The sequence below is a fragment of the Aquarana catesbeiana genome, linkage group LG10 (assembly GCF_042186555.1).
Source record: "Aquarana catesbeiana isolate 2022-GZ linkage group LG10, ASM4218655v1, whole genome shotgun sequence".
Taxonomy (NCBI): Eukaryota; Metazoa; Chordata; class Amphibia; order Anura; family Ranidae; genus Aquarana; species Aquarana catesbeiana.
In genome coordinates, this window is record NC_133333.1 from 204,820,011 (window position 1) to 204,832,979 (window position 12,969).

The 12,969-nt window shown below is 41.3% G+C and overlaps 1 protein-coding gene across 1 annotated transcript in view; it reads left to right on the forward strand.

The window, feature by feature from the left end:
• CLCN6 (chloride voltage-gated channel 6) overlaps positions 1-12,616 on the forward strand; it is a 71,931-nt gene extending 59,315 nt beyond the window's left edge. The window contains exons 19-23 of the mRNA XM_073603173.1: positions 1,793-1,950; positions 3,059-3,215; positions 9,978-10,085; positions 10,776-10,901; positions 11,439-12,616. Coding sequence (XP_073459274.1) covers positions 1,793-1,950; positions 3,059-3,215; positions 9,978-10,085; positions 10,776-10,901; positions 11,439-11,519 — 630 coding nt within the window. The 3' untranslated portion in view covers positions 11,520-12,616. The remainder of the gene's footprint in view (positions 1-1,792; positions 1,951-3,058; positions 3,216-9,977; positions 10,086-10,775; positions 10,902-11,438) is intronic.
• The last annotated feature ends 353 nt before the right edge of the window (positions 12,617-12,969 follow it).

A 12,969-nucleotide genomic window follows, 5' to 3' on the forward strand; every position in this document is an offset into this window, starting at 1 on the left:
CCCGCAGTGTCCGAGGGCTCCGTCCTCCTCCGAAGCCTCTCCGTGCCAGGCTCCGTTCCCTGCGAGCGGCGCGACGCACGGGGGCGGAGCCTGGCAGCAAATTCAAAAAACTGTCAAAATCATAACACATACAGTACTGTAATCTTACAGATTACAGTACTGTATGAAATGATTTCACATCCCTTTTGTCCCCAGTGCTCTGGCCCATGCCCTGCATGCAGTTTTACATGATATACACTGTTCTTTCTGCCTGGAAACTGGAGATTGTCCATAGCAACCAAAAAGTGTCCCTTTACGTCAAAAGTGGCTTTAGACCAGCTAGAAAACAGCGATAATAAATTAGAACACTTGCAGAATTGAGCGATAGTGAATTGTGGGGAAATTTATTTTATTACAATTTTTTTAAATTTTTTTTAAATTATTTATTTTTATTTATTATATTATAATTTATGTTTTTGTGTTTCAAACTTTATCATACCCGGGATATCTACTAGACTCTGGTTTGGACAGATTTAAGTGTGTTATTGTTAAGATTTACAGACCTACAATATAAAACGCCAAATTTCCATGCAAAATAATGGTACCGCTTTCAGCACCTAAAATCCGAAATAATCATACCGCCAGGGAGGTTAATGTATCACTGTTGCTTCATCGTGCAGATTGGCTTCAATTACACAGGTATATTTATACATACACCCGTGTGAAGGACTGACTTTGCCCGCATAGAATGTACAGGCGTTGCGTGCAGGCAGCCCCATTCAGGTTAGGACTATACAGGCACTAATCGTGGTCAAATTGGATAAAAATTATTATTTTTTTATTTATACAAAGTATAAAAACTTGTCTGAAAAAATACAATACGGCCATAGAGGCGCTATTATATTTGTGCCTCTATGGCCATATCGTTTTTTTTAAAACACGTTTTTATTCTTGGATACAAATTTTTTAATTTATTTATACAAATTTGACCATGATTAGTGCCTGTATAGTCCCAACCTCAGAGGGTATTATTTGTAGAAATCTATATCAGAAATGATGGCACTCCACCAACTATAGCCAGATCCATTCTTTAATTCATTCATGTGTTTTGGGATACAGCAGCTGTACGGGCACCGCGGCTGATCCAAATTTCACAGCTGCATAGCGCACGCTACATTGGGAGACCCGTACCTGCAAAGCTGTCCAATTGGGAGTAGCAGCTGTCTGTGCAGTCGCTGCATCCCAGTAAAACCTGAATGGAACTGCCTGCATACCGATGCAGGGAATGTCTGTGAATGACTTGTGGGTGAAAATGTACCTTTGCACAGGTGTATGCATAGATACGATCATGTGAATGAGCCCCTTTTATGTGACCATTTAAATCGATAATTAGCAAATGCATTCTTCTGTTTTCAAATGAACTGGGAAATGCTTCTTCTTTTTCTAGTAGTCTCTTATTTGCTAGCAAAAACCTGATGATCCTACCAATTCCCGGTCCCACCCTAGAGCATTTTGACCATGTTAAACATGGAAACTGAGCCATGCTGACATGGTCAGTTTGTGTCCCTCTGTTAGCTAATTGTAACTGCATGATGCTGTGCTAGTGCCTTTTATCCCGTATACAGCCTTGCTGTCACGCCCCTGCTTTGTCCTGTTCTGCCTGACACAGTGCACAGAGATGGAAGGTTTTCTGTTATTCACCTGCCCACCCTCAGGCAATGGCGACACACCCTCAAACCCTGTGAAATGAGCAGTGTTAGCGAAGGTCAGGGACGCTGATGTAAAAAAAAAATTTTTTGTCTCCTTTACACAGAAGTCCAGCATCCTGACTAGAGCTGGTGAGCAGCGGAAGAGGAGTCAGTCTATGAAGTCTTACCCATCCAGTGAACTGCGCAACATGTGTGACGATAATGTGGTCTCGGAAGAAGCCCCTGAAAAGGAGGACATGCTGCAGCAGATGTTAGAGAGAAGGTATAGACTGAAAGTTTTAAAAAAATTGTCTAAATGCAAGAGCCCACGTTTTTTTTCTTGGAGTGCTTTGTGTGGTTCTTTCAGATTTGTGCAGTAATCCAACATGAAACAATTCCTGTACTTTGCTATTGTGCAGGAGCTTTCTGTAGTAAAGACCGGTCACTGCTGCTCTCTCTGCTTGTGCAGGGTGACTGGCCTTGTATCCGCCCCCCCCTGTAGTTTTCTGCATGAAGTGGAAGGAGCCGCATGGGCCCTATTTGCATCCCAGTCATAGGTGTGTGCAGCCTATTGTATTAGGGTGTGCACCTCAAAGCTCCAACACATATGCCTTTATGACATACGGGTGAGCACACGGGGACTTGGGCAGCAGAAAGAAAAGGAACTGGGACAAGAGGGGTGGCATACATTGGTACCAATCCCCTGTATTTTCCTCCCGTGGCAGCTGAATATCAGCGAGAGGAAGAGGAGGAGAAGCCTACTTTCAGCTGCTGCAGAAGAAAATACAGATCGGTTCTTAATTTCCACTCCAGCCGCCTATCCTGTCAAGGTTCTGGGGGTCGGCAAGTAAGGATCGCGGCTTACCTGTCACCTGCCCACAATTGATGGGTTGCCAACTCCAGGATTAGGGTGTGCCCTGGCACACCCCTTGCACACGCCTATGATCCCAGTGATGAATTCAGTGCTACTTTTACATGGTGATGTCTGGGTTTGCTGCAAACACTGTGTATTTATATATGTTGTGTTTTATTTTACACTCCTCAATAGCCACATCTCTGAGCAAATATTACCCTCCCTTATACCCCTGGGCCTCCTGGGACTTACGCAACGTGTCTGTTGTAGGCAGTGTGTAAGTCTCGATATGTTCACAATGGGCTTTGTGTAAATACCTGTACGGTTGTAGCTTCAACCAGCCTGTCATTGATTTGTAAGGACTAGATATAGAATCTGCCTGTCCCTCTTGGGCACAGAAGTAAGCTTGAATGTACACTGTTTGGCCCTCTTTGGGCTTTGTGCAAGAGGCCCTAATGTGTGCTTTGTATTCCAGACTGGTATTATGTAACTTGTGTATGTTCTCTACTATAGATATACAACATTGCTCTATCTCCAGGTACACCCCTTACCCTAACCTGTACCCCGACCAATCCCCCAGCGAGGAGTGGACTATGGAGGAACGCTTCCGTCCATTGACTTTTCACGGCCTTATCCTGCGCTCCCAGCTGGTGACGTTACTAGTCCGGGGTGTCTGCTACTCTGAAACACAATCTGTAAGTGCTGCAAGATCCTCCCATCCTATTTCCTGCTTTTTATATATGTAGCCATCCTTCGGTCAGTACTTTAGTTCTGGGTTGATTTAGTCTCTGAAGTTTCGGTGCCAGGCGTTTTCAAACCAGTAACTTCTACTAGAACACCTTTATTCAATATTTCTGTGTAGCAGCAAATTGGAACTCTTTTTAGAAGAGTTTTTTTGCCTTCCTTTGGATCAGCTGTGGAGTTAAAGCTGAACCCCAGAATTTTTTTTAAAAAATCTCTTCTCTTCTAAAATTCTTTCCCCCAAACTCAGGAAATTCAAGTCTCTTTTTTTTTATCCTCCACTTTTGCCAAATTTGAGCTACTAACTCGGTGTATAAATATCCAGCTGCTTGGAGGAAGCATCGTTGAGGTATGTCTGTTATTTATATGTCAGTAAGGAATTGGGACATTAGTGATGGCGACGGGAAGAGGAACTGGCATTATGGATGGGAGGTCATTCGGCAGTCATGCAATTAAATCTTGCAAATGTGGTTGGGCAGAACAGGCAGGGAAGGCAAATAGACTGTGCAAGGGAATGAGATGATGCTTTGCTGACTTCTATCATGTGCAAACAAAAATAGTTTTTTTTTTTGTTTTTTTTCTCCATTGCTTGTGATTGGATATTTTAGCTAGGGCTGAAACAACTAATCGATTAGTCGACAACTAATCGATTATGAAATGAATCGATTACTATTTTCATAATCGATTAATCGGCCAGTAACATAATGGGGTTAAAAATATATAAAATGAGCTCTTTATAGTACAAAAAGAGCAATCGCTACTGTAAATATTACTTTCACCGTTCTACAGTAAAAAAATTAACCCCTTACCGTAGCGATTATTTGCTTTTTTTTTTTTTGTACTATAAAGGGCTCATTTTAGTTTCTTTTAACCCCGTTATGTTACTAAACGTCTTAGACCTGGTTCACATCTATGTGTTTTTTGGTGCTTTTTGCAGAAACGCACTACAGTTCATTTAACATGGTTTCCTATGGGAAACGTTCACATCTATGCTTTTTTTCAGCCGCTGCGTATTTGGAAAGGGTCAAGGACTTTTTTTTTTTTTTACGCAAAACGGTGCTTTTTAGGTTCAGTATACTTCAATGGAGAAGCTGCAGAAAATCATGTAATGCGTTTTTGCAGCAATTTGTATTTTTTAATCTGCAACAAATTGGCCAAAAAACAGTATTTCTCTTCTAATTGTGTATACAGTATATCTCCTATAATAGTGTATATACAGTATATCTCTTCTGTCTGTTATTCTCAGAGTGGATTCAATATTTTGCTCCCTAACCATATAGTTGATTGTTTATATTTACCACTGCATAGAGATATTTAAGAATAAATTGCCTTTTTTTTAAACTTTACATATTAACTAAATTATACACCACACCTTTTTTTTTAAGGTTATTAACCGATTAATCGAAACAATAATCGGCCAACTAATCGATTATGAAAATAATCGTTAGTTGCAGCCCTAATTTTAGCAAAGTGAATTTTCACCTAATTTCACTAAGCTAGGGAAAAATTCCCTTGCAAAGTAAACAGCCTGTTTTGCCTTTAGTAAAACACCCCCAGAGATACGCATGAGCTGCCAGTCAACTGATGCAGCATGGATAGGCAAGGCACAGTCTGGGAGTCTGAGCAGCCTGGGACCGTCCACTGTCCACTGCAGATAGCAGCAAAATAATTATCTTGCCATAAACAGAAACAAACTACACAGCGGCAGTTAAATGATTGATGGCCCCTGGTTTTATGGACAGGATATTAGGGCAGTGAGCCTTAGCAGTGGGACCTTTTATAGTTGAATTGCATAGTGGTTGCGTGACAACATGAAAAACAGAATTAATGTTGATGAAAGGTAAGAGAAGAAGGACTTTAATATTTCTGACCGTTCTGTTAATTGAACTTGATGGACATTTGTAGTCTTTTCATCCCTATGTGATAATGGTTTTAGCATTGTATCTTACCACACATTTTTATCTTTTACAAAAGGTTTTATTAAGGTTTAGTGAGAATACAAAGATGCAGCATGTATCAACAAAACAGAAATTTACAAATAGCACATACACAATAAAATGAAAGCGATACCGATTGGGTGGGGAGATTTTGTAACTACCCTGACATATACAAACAAGAATAACATACACAGGATACGTATAAGGCAAGACCTGCATACAGAGGGGAGTTCTGTATTACACAGAATGGTCAACAGGGAAGGATGTGATCCACTACCCCATCCAAAAATGGAAAGAAAAAAAAGACCACAAGGGGCCATGCAAAAAGAGCCAGTATGCACAGTAGGCAGTACGGAGAAAGGAGAAGAGAATGGGAAGGAAAGGGAAAAAAACCGTACAAAACCCAGGGGCCTGGGGCGCAGAAAGATCAAATTTACAACTAATGGTCAAAATGTAAAGGGTGTGAGTGCGATAGCCAAGATTTGCCAAGCTCTTAAGAAACTTATCATGGCAGTTAATATGGCCGTCAGTTTTTCATTAACTATAAGATCATTCATGCAGTGTTTAATTGCCCCAGGACAAGAGACTTCCATGCTCCAGTAATAGTGAACTTAGTTGCTGTAAAGAGGTGAGTAGCAAGTAGTCGTTCAGCTCAAAAAGGGGATATCTATGAGCTTAAAAAGCAAGAGCTTCATAATGATTTTGTTTGAGGTTGGAGTGTAACAATGTACTAAGTAAACCATAGACCTGAATCCATAGTCTGCTCCCCTTTGGACAGTACCACCAAATGTGCACCATTGTTCCTGGCTGGGTACAGCTACAGAAAAAAAATGAAGGATAATTAGGAACAAGGCGAGCTAGTCAAGCTGGTGTATAGTACCAGCGATGCAACAATTTTTGGAAGCATTCTCGAGTATGGCAACAATTTTTGAGCATTTAGAAGAATCCAAAGTCACGATCTGCCAGTCCTTGTGATCCAACTCTCTTCCTAGTTCACGTTCCCGTTGCTATACGGTCGCACAGGAGGTCATACAGTAGAAATTATCAAGGAAATGAGACCCGGCAAATGGGGGGTGTGATCGACAAAGACTTTCAGAAGGATGTTGGGCTGTATGGAGTGGATTGGGAGCGAATAAGGCCAGACCCAAAATGTTGAAGCTGTATATCGCGGTAATGATTACGAAGAGGTATCTCATGAGAAGATCAAAGAGGTTCAAAAGTCAAGATCCTGGTGGGAGTAAGGAGAGAGTGGACATCAGTAAAGGCGTGTTCAGACCACTAGAGGACTGTGTTGGATTCTCCAGGCCAGGAGGAAATAGGGGGCAGTGCAACAGTAATAGTGGCAAATGGGGAGAAATCGGGCCCACAGAAAATTTAAACTGAGTCTCAAAGCTGAAAAGCGTGGCGTAGGGTAAAGAAGACAACGGGATTAGGTAAAAGTCAATCATATCAATAGCGGTCCAAAGTGGAAGATGATGAGTGGCATGAAGATGTGAAAGTGGGGCTATATTAGCTGCCAGATAGTAAACCTAAAGGTTGGGAACTGACACTCCACCATTTATCTTGCGAGCAAATAGTATACGTCAATTGATACGAGGGCTAGAAGACCCCCAGACAAATTTTCCGTTTTGTGGATTTTAAGTATATATTATGGAGAGTACAGGGACTTGGTGAACTCTGAAGACCTGGAGAAGTTTGGGAAGATAGGTCATATGAACTGCATTGATTCTGTCGAACCAGGGCAATGGATAATGGCTCCAAGAAGTCAGGATGGCAATGAGCTGTTTAAATAATGCTAGATAATTGGCTTGGTAAAGATGGGGTTAGTTTAATACCAATATATAGCAAGGTTATAGTCCACTGAAAAGGAAAAGATTGCTTTAACATGTCTCTTGTGTGGTCAGTCGAGGTCACCGACATTAACACAGATTTTGTGGGGTTAAAGCTGTGGTAAACTGTACCTTTTAAAATAAAATAAACCTGCAAGACCGTGGCATAATGTGCTAGTATGCATCGCATACTAGCACATTATGAAATCCTTATCTTAGAACGAAGCCCTCCAGCGTCACTGCTGACAGGGCTTTCATCTTCACCTGGCCTTCCTGCTGGGTTTGCATGCTCTGGCCATCTGGCTGAGCCGCGATAACGCCACTCTTGCGCGCATGTCACTGCTGCAGCACGGAGCTGTAAAGGGATGGCACGGGTATGCTGTCCTTTTTTAGAGTGCATGTGTCAATGACATCACCGACTGCATGCAGTGTGAATGTCTCCTAAACGGTGCACATTTAGGAGATATTCAGTCTACCTACAGGTAAGCTTTATTATATGCTTACCTGTAGCTACAAGTAAAAAAAAAAAATATATACTTTACGTCCTTTCGACGCAGTCCAGAAAAATAGGCGAAGCAATCCAGCAGGTCCATCAAACTTGGCTTAAAGTAAGGTGAAGTAAGGGACAGCAATATGTCATTCGCAAATAATGAAATTTAGTGAGCAGAGCCTGCCAATTCCAGGGCCTTGATATCAGCGTGACAGCGGATCGCCTCTGCTAGGGGTTCCATAGCCAATACGAACAAAAGCGGGGACAGAGGGCAACCCTGCCTTGTCCTCCTTTAAATAGGAAAGGATGGAGACTCAAATCTATAGTATTTAACCTTCGCTCCTAAAAAGCTATACAGGGCCCCGTAACTCAATGCAAAAAGAATGGGCCAAAGCCATAACGAAGGATACGACACTTTTCTCATACCTGAAAATGTATATAGTTTAAATGGATGTTGAGGTGCCAGAATAAAGACCTAGTTCAGTTAATAAACCCCCTAGTACAGGCATTAAAGTGATTCTAAAGGTTGTAATCAAATTAAAAAAAAAATAACGTTCTGTTTACCTGCTCTGCAAAATGGTTTTGCAGAGGGCAGCCCCGCTCCTCTTCTTTTTGGGTCTCCACCAACTGTCCTGGCTTCTCCTCCCTGCCGAGTGCCCACAATAGCAAGTCTGTTGCGAGCAGGCTCGCTCCCGAGCCACGCTCCTGTGAATGGACATTGTCCATACACACACACAGAGCAGCTTGGCCCCACCCCCTCTCTCCTCATTGGCTCTCTGGCTGTGATTTGACAACAGCAGGAGCCAATGGCTCCCTCCGCTGTTAGCCAATGAAGAGAGAGATCCGGGAGAGCGACATCTCTTGATTGAGATGGGCTCAGGTAAGTATAAAGGGGGGGGGGCTGCACCCAGGAGTGTTTTTTTTTTTTTTTTCTTTTTTCTACATTAATGCATATAGTGCATTAGGGTAAAAACCCTTCTATCTTTAGAACCACTTTAAAAACCTTCAAGCCTAAAGGCTGCATTCACACCTGAGAGCGATTTTTTTTTTTTAGGAGTTTATTTGAGGGTTTTAGAGGATTTTTGCAAGTGTATGCAAGCTTTTTAGAAATTTACTACAAGTGTTTTACATGTGTATTCAGGCTTTAGGTGTTTTAGCCAATGGAAATTACAAGAGGAATGAGACCAGTTAATATAGGCTAAAAAATGCCTTCAAATACGCTTGAAAAATGCCTGGAAAAAAAAGATCAAAAACAAATCAAGTGTTTTCAGGCATTCCTGTTGAAGTCTAGACAGAAATGCTTAATTCTGCTTGAAAAGTACCTCATGTACTTTTTGGAGCGACAGGCTCAGATGTTAACAGGGGTTATTGAAAGAAATGGGACTTTGGTTGTTGACTGTTTTGAAGCTTCAAGCTGCCAAACACTCAGGCATAAATGGAGCCAGACTCCAGATTTCTGTAACTTTTAATGGATCATTTTGAAGCAACTAGTCCAAACAAACAATTTGTTTCACAGATGCACCGCTGGGAGTGATGTATAAACTGTATGTAGCATGAACTACATACACAGTATACAGCGATGTGCTCCAGCCAACAGTACGGTGACTTCCTGTCCCATTCCTAGAACAAAATCGAGCCATTCTGAGTGCTGCTTAGCTATTCACAGGAAGCCCCGTATTTTTATGAATGACTACAAGGCTTCCTGTGATTGGCTGAGGTGCAGATCGTAATGTCATCTTCCTGCCTCCCCACCTCAGCCAATCCAAGGAATCACACCCTAACCCAGTTATGTCTAACAAATCCAGTGTAAGTATCATATCGGGTGGTCCTAGAGCTTACATAAGTTTTAATGGCATCCCATCCCCCCTTTACCTCCTGTAACAGTATTATAATCTGGCGATTGGCTGCTGGGGCTTGAGCACAAATTCCTGTCAGGAGGTTACATGCTCTTCTTCCATGCTCAGAAGCAGCAGAGCTCAGACAGGGGAGTGTAAGGCTGGCCATACAATATAAAATTCTCTTGTACAACTTTCCTTTTAGATTTATCAAAACCATTTAATATGAGGTCAAACCTGAACACTTTTTTTTCAATTTGTATGCAATCAAACAGGCCCTTGCACTACAAAGTTGAAGGTAATTCTAAAATTGAATAAGAAAATTGTATGGTATATGACCAGCTTTAGAGACGCATGCAGGTTTAAAGGAATGTGTTCTTTCATATGAATATGAGGACAGTACAGATCAGACGGATATAGGACTGAGGATGACGTTGTTTATACAGAAAACAAAGGAGAGTTAAAGATGGCTGTTGCAGCTTCAAAATATTATTCTATGGAGATGCATGTGTGCACAGAATAGAACTGAGAGTAGTAATTTGAAACACATGAGAGGACTTGCTACAAGTGTGGGGGAAGGTAAGGTTGAACTTCAGCTTTAATATATTTTTTAATTCTTTATTAGAGTGCTAGCCAGCCCCGTCTGACCCATGCAGAGATGTTGGAAGATTACCCACGTTACCCCGACATTCATGACGTCAATCTAACGCTCCTAAATCCACGAATGTTAGTGGTAAGTAGAAGAAGCAGAAGAGAAATTCAGGAAAATCCTCCTTTTTTTTTTTTTTTTTTTTTTTTTACTGCACTACTCCTGTAAATTCTGTTTATTTCTGCCCATAAGGTATAGAATGTGTCCAATCTCTGAGATTTATGCACACCAGTGTAAATAATCAAAGTGCACCTGTCCTCCTGCTTCAGCAGGGCAACAGTCTCTTTCATAGAGCAGATACCTGCAGCTATGTTGAGTTGCCCGGTGTGAATCAGAATACCCCTTTAAAGTGGTAGAAAACCCTGCTACAGCACTTTTACCTACAGGTAAGCCTATAATAAGGCTTATCTGTAGGTACTGTAAAAATCTCCTAAACCTGCACCGTTTAATATACGCTTGCGCCGACATCATCTGCGCATGCGCACTGAAGAAACGGCACAGGACGGCACGTTGCTTCAGCAGCCGTTTCTTCGGCGTGCCGTGGCCAATCACAGCACTGAAGCTTGCGAACCAAGAAATAGCTCTGGGGGACATGTCGCCGGTCACAGCGGTGTGCGGGGCCGCTGCAACCGCTTCTGTCTAAAGTAAGTATTTCATAATGAGCTAGTATGCGATGCATACTAGCTCATTATGCCTTTGTCTTACAGGGGTTGTTTTTGTTTTTTATGGGTTTACAACCACTTTTAATTGCTATGTGCTTTCTGTCCATTTCAGGATGTCACTCCTTACATGAACCCAAGTCCTTTTACGGTGTCACCCAACACGCACGTCTCGCAGGTCTTTAACCTCTTCAGAACCATGGGGCTTAGACATCTCCCTGTGGTCAATGCCGTAGGGGAGGTAAGCACAGCAATCTGATTTTAGTTATGACCCTATCATGTGATCAGTTTTTTATATCTATATTATAACACTTTTATAATGCTGCTAATTTATAAACCTAAATAGCCCCAAAGGGGAAATATCATCAGTACTAGTCCAATAATAATCCACAGCAGTGCAAAAAAATGATAAATTAATAAGTGCTGTAACAAACGTCTATAATTGTCAAAAGTAGTGCTTTACTTCTCACTGAAGATGACACACCAAATATCCACCATATTTGGTGTCATCTTCAGTGAGAAGAAGTAAAGCACTACTTTTGGCACTTTTTATGAACATTTGTTACAGCACTTATTTATCATTTTTTGTTGGGTTTGCTTTTTGGCGCTACTGTGGATTATTATTGGATGATATTTCTTTCACTTTAGGTGTATATTGTTGCTGTACTTTGTAAAATACAGTAGGTGGCAGCAAACACTTGCTTTTATTTTAGAAGCAGTTCAGCATAAGCCTGCTGGGGTTATATAATAGATTTTTAATGCTCTGTGTTTTTTTTAGATTGTTGGCATAATTACACGACACAACTTAACGCACGAATTCCTCCAAGCCCGCCTCAGGCAGCACCATATGACCTCCTGATCCAGCCTTCCCCTTAACCTTTGAACTCATCAAGTAGCTTAACCCTGGCAGTTGGCCTGAAATAGACGATTATGCTTTCTAAGGCCTTGTATTGGGGTTCTACCCGGCTGAAGAGGGATTCCTGATAATGTCTCCAGCGCCGGCCCTCTCCTTTTTCTATATCTACGGTTATCTCCTGAGCTAAGGCTATGCTATGCCGCTATTTGGCCTACGAAGAGGTCGCATGAGAACAAAAGAAGGACCAGTCAGACTGTAACATATGCTGTGTGTTGTATGTATGTTTGTCCTAGTCCTACTAGTTTCTTGTCCATCTAGAAGAGCCGCTGGTAGGCCATGTCTTTAAAGCCAGTACAGACTGAATTTTTTTTCGTTCATTCAGTTAAAGTGAAGCTGCTGCCCTCCATGGGAATCCATCCTGTGTTACTTATAAAAGCTCGTCCTCTAAATTTCAGTCCGTTTGCCTGTCACCTCTCATGTTAAAGCTGAACTTCCAGCAGAAATTTTAAATCCGTATTATTATTATTATTATTATTATTATTAAGGTTATTATTATTATAAATGTCAGCTTCTACCTTTTAACAAATGGCATCAGGCATTGATACCATTTGTTAAAAGGTAGAAGCTGATATTTATAATACAGATTTAAAATTTCTGCCAGGAGTTCAGCTTTGAATGCAGCACTTACAGGGCTCAGTGTCCCTAATATCCTGTATGTAAGATTAGTGGCTGCTGTGCCCGCTTCTTATCCCAGCCGCCTGTCATGTAACATTCCTATAGTAGTTCATTTTTAACCGTGGCGGCATCATTACATTGCCGATGTAGTTTGATATAGCAGTGCTGAATAGTTAAGGCTCTAAAGAGTGACCTGTTTTTCAGAAGGCATTTGCCAGGCAGTGAGAAGGTTCTAATGTGTCTTAACAACCTCCGTGTACCGCAAGTGTAAATTAAGCCTTCAAGGGTATGATTTTGGCACTTAATTAGTCATTTCTCCCAATGCCTGGGCTGGTTTTTCCCTTCAAAAGTGTTGACTTTGCAGCCAAAAATGTAATATTTATAAAAACCGTGAAAAAACTCAGAGTAAACGGATGTGCATTTTGGTGGATTTCTGTTCCTCCTACAAAATGGATTCCTCCATCAGGAAGTTTTTAGAATTGTTTCTTTTATCATTTGCTATTTGGGTGTAGAATTGAAGGTGAGACACAGAACAAGCATTCCATCTACTAATGTGAAAAGAAAATTGCTGCTTTTATTTGAGGTCTGCAGAGTCCTACATTAATGTTGCATGACGTCCACCCCCAAAGAAAAGAGCTTTTGGACTTCCAGACATTCCGTAATTGGATGACGCAGGAAGCTTGGTCTAAGTTTTTTAAATTCAAACCTAGCTCCCAAAACACGTCACTTTTAATTTTGGATATAGCCTGGAGTTGTTAAACCTTTTTTTTTTTTTTTT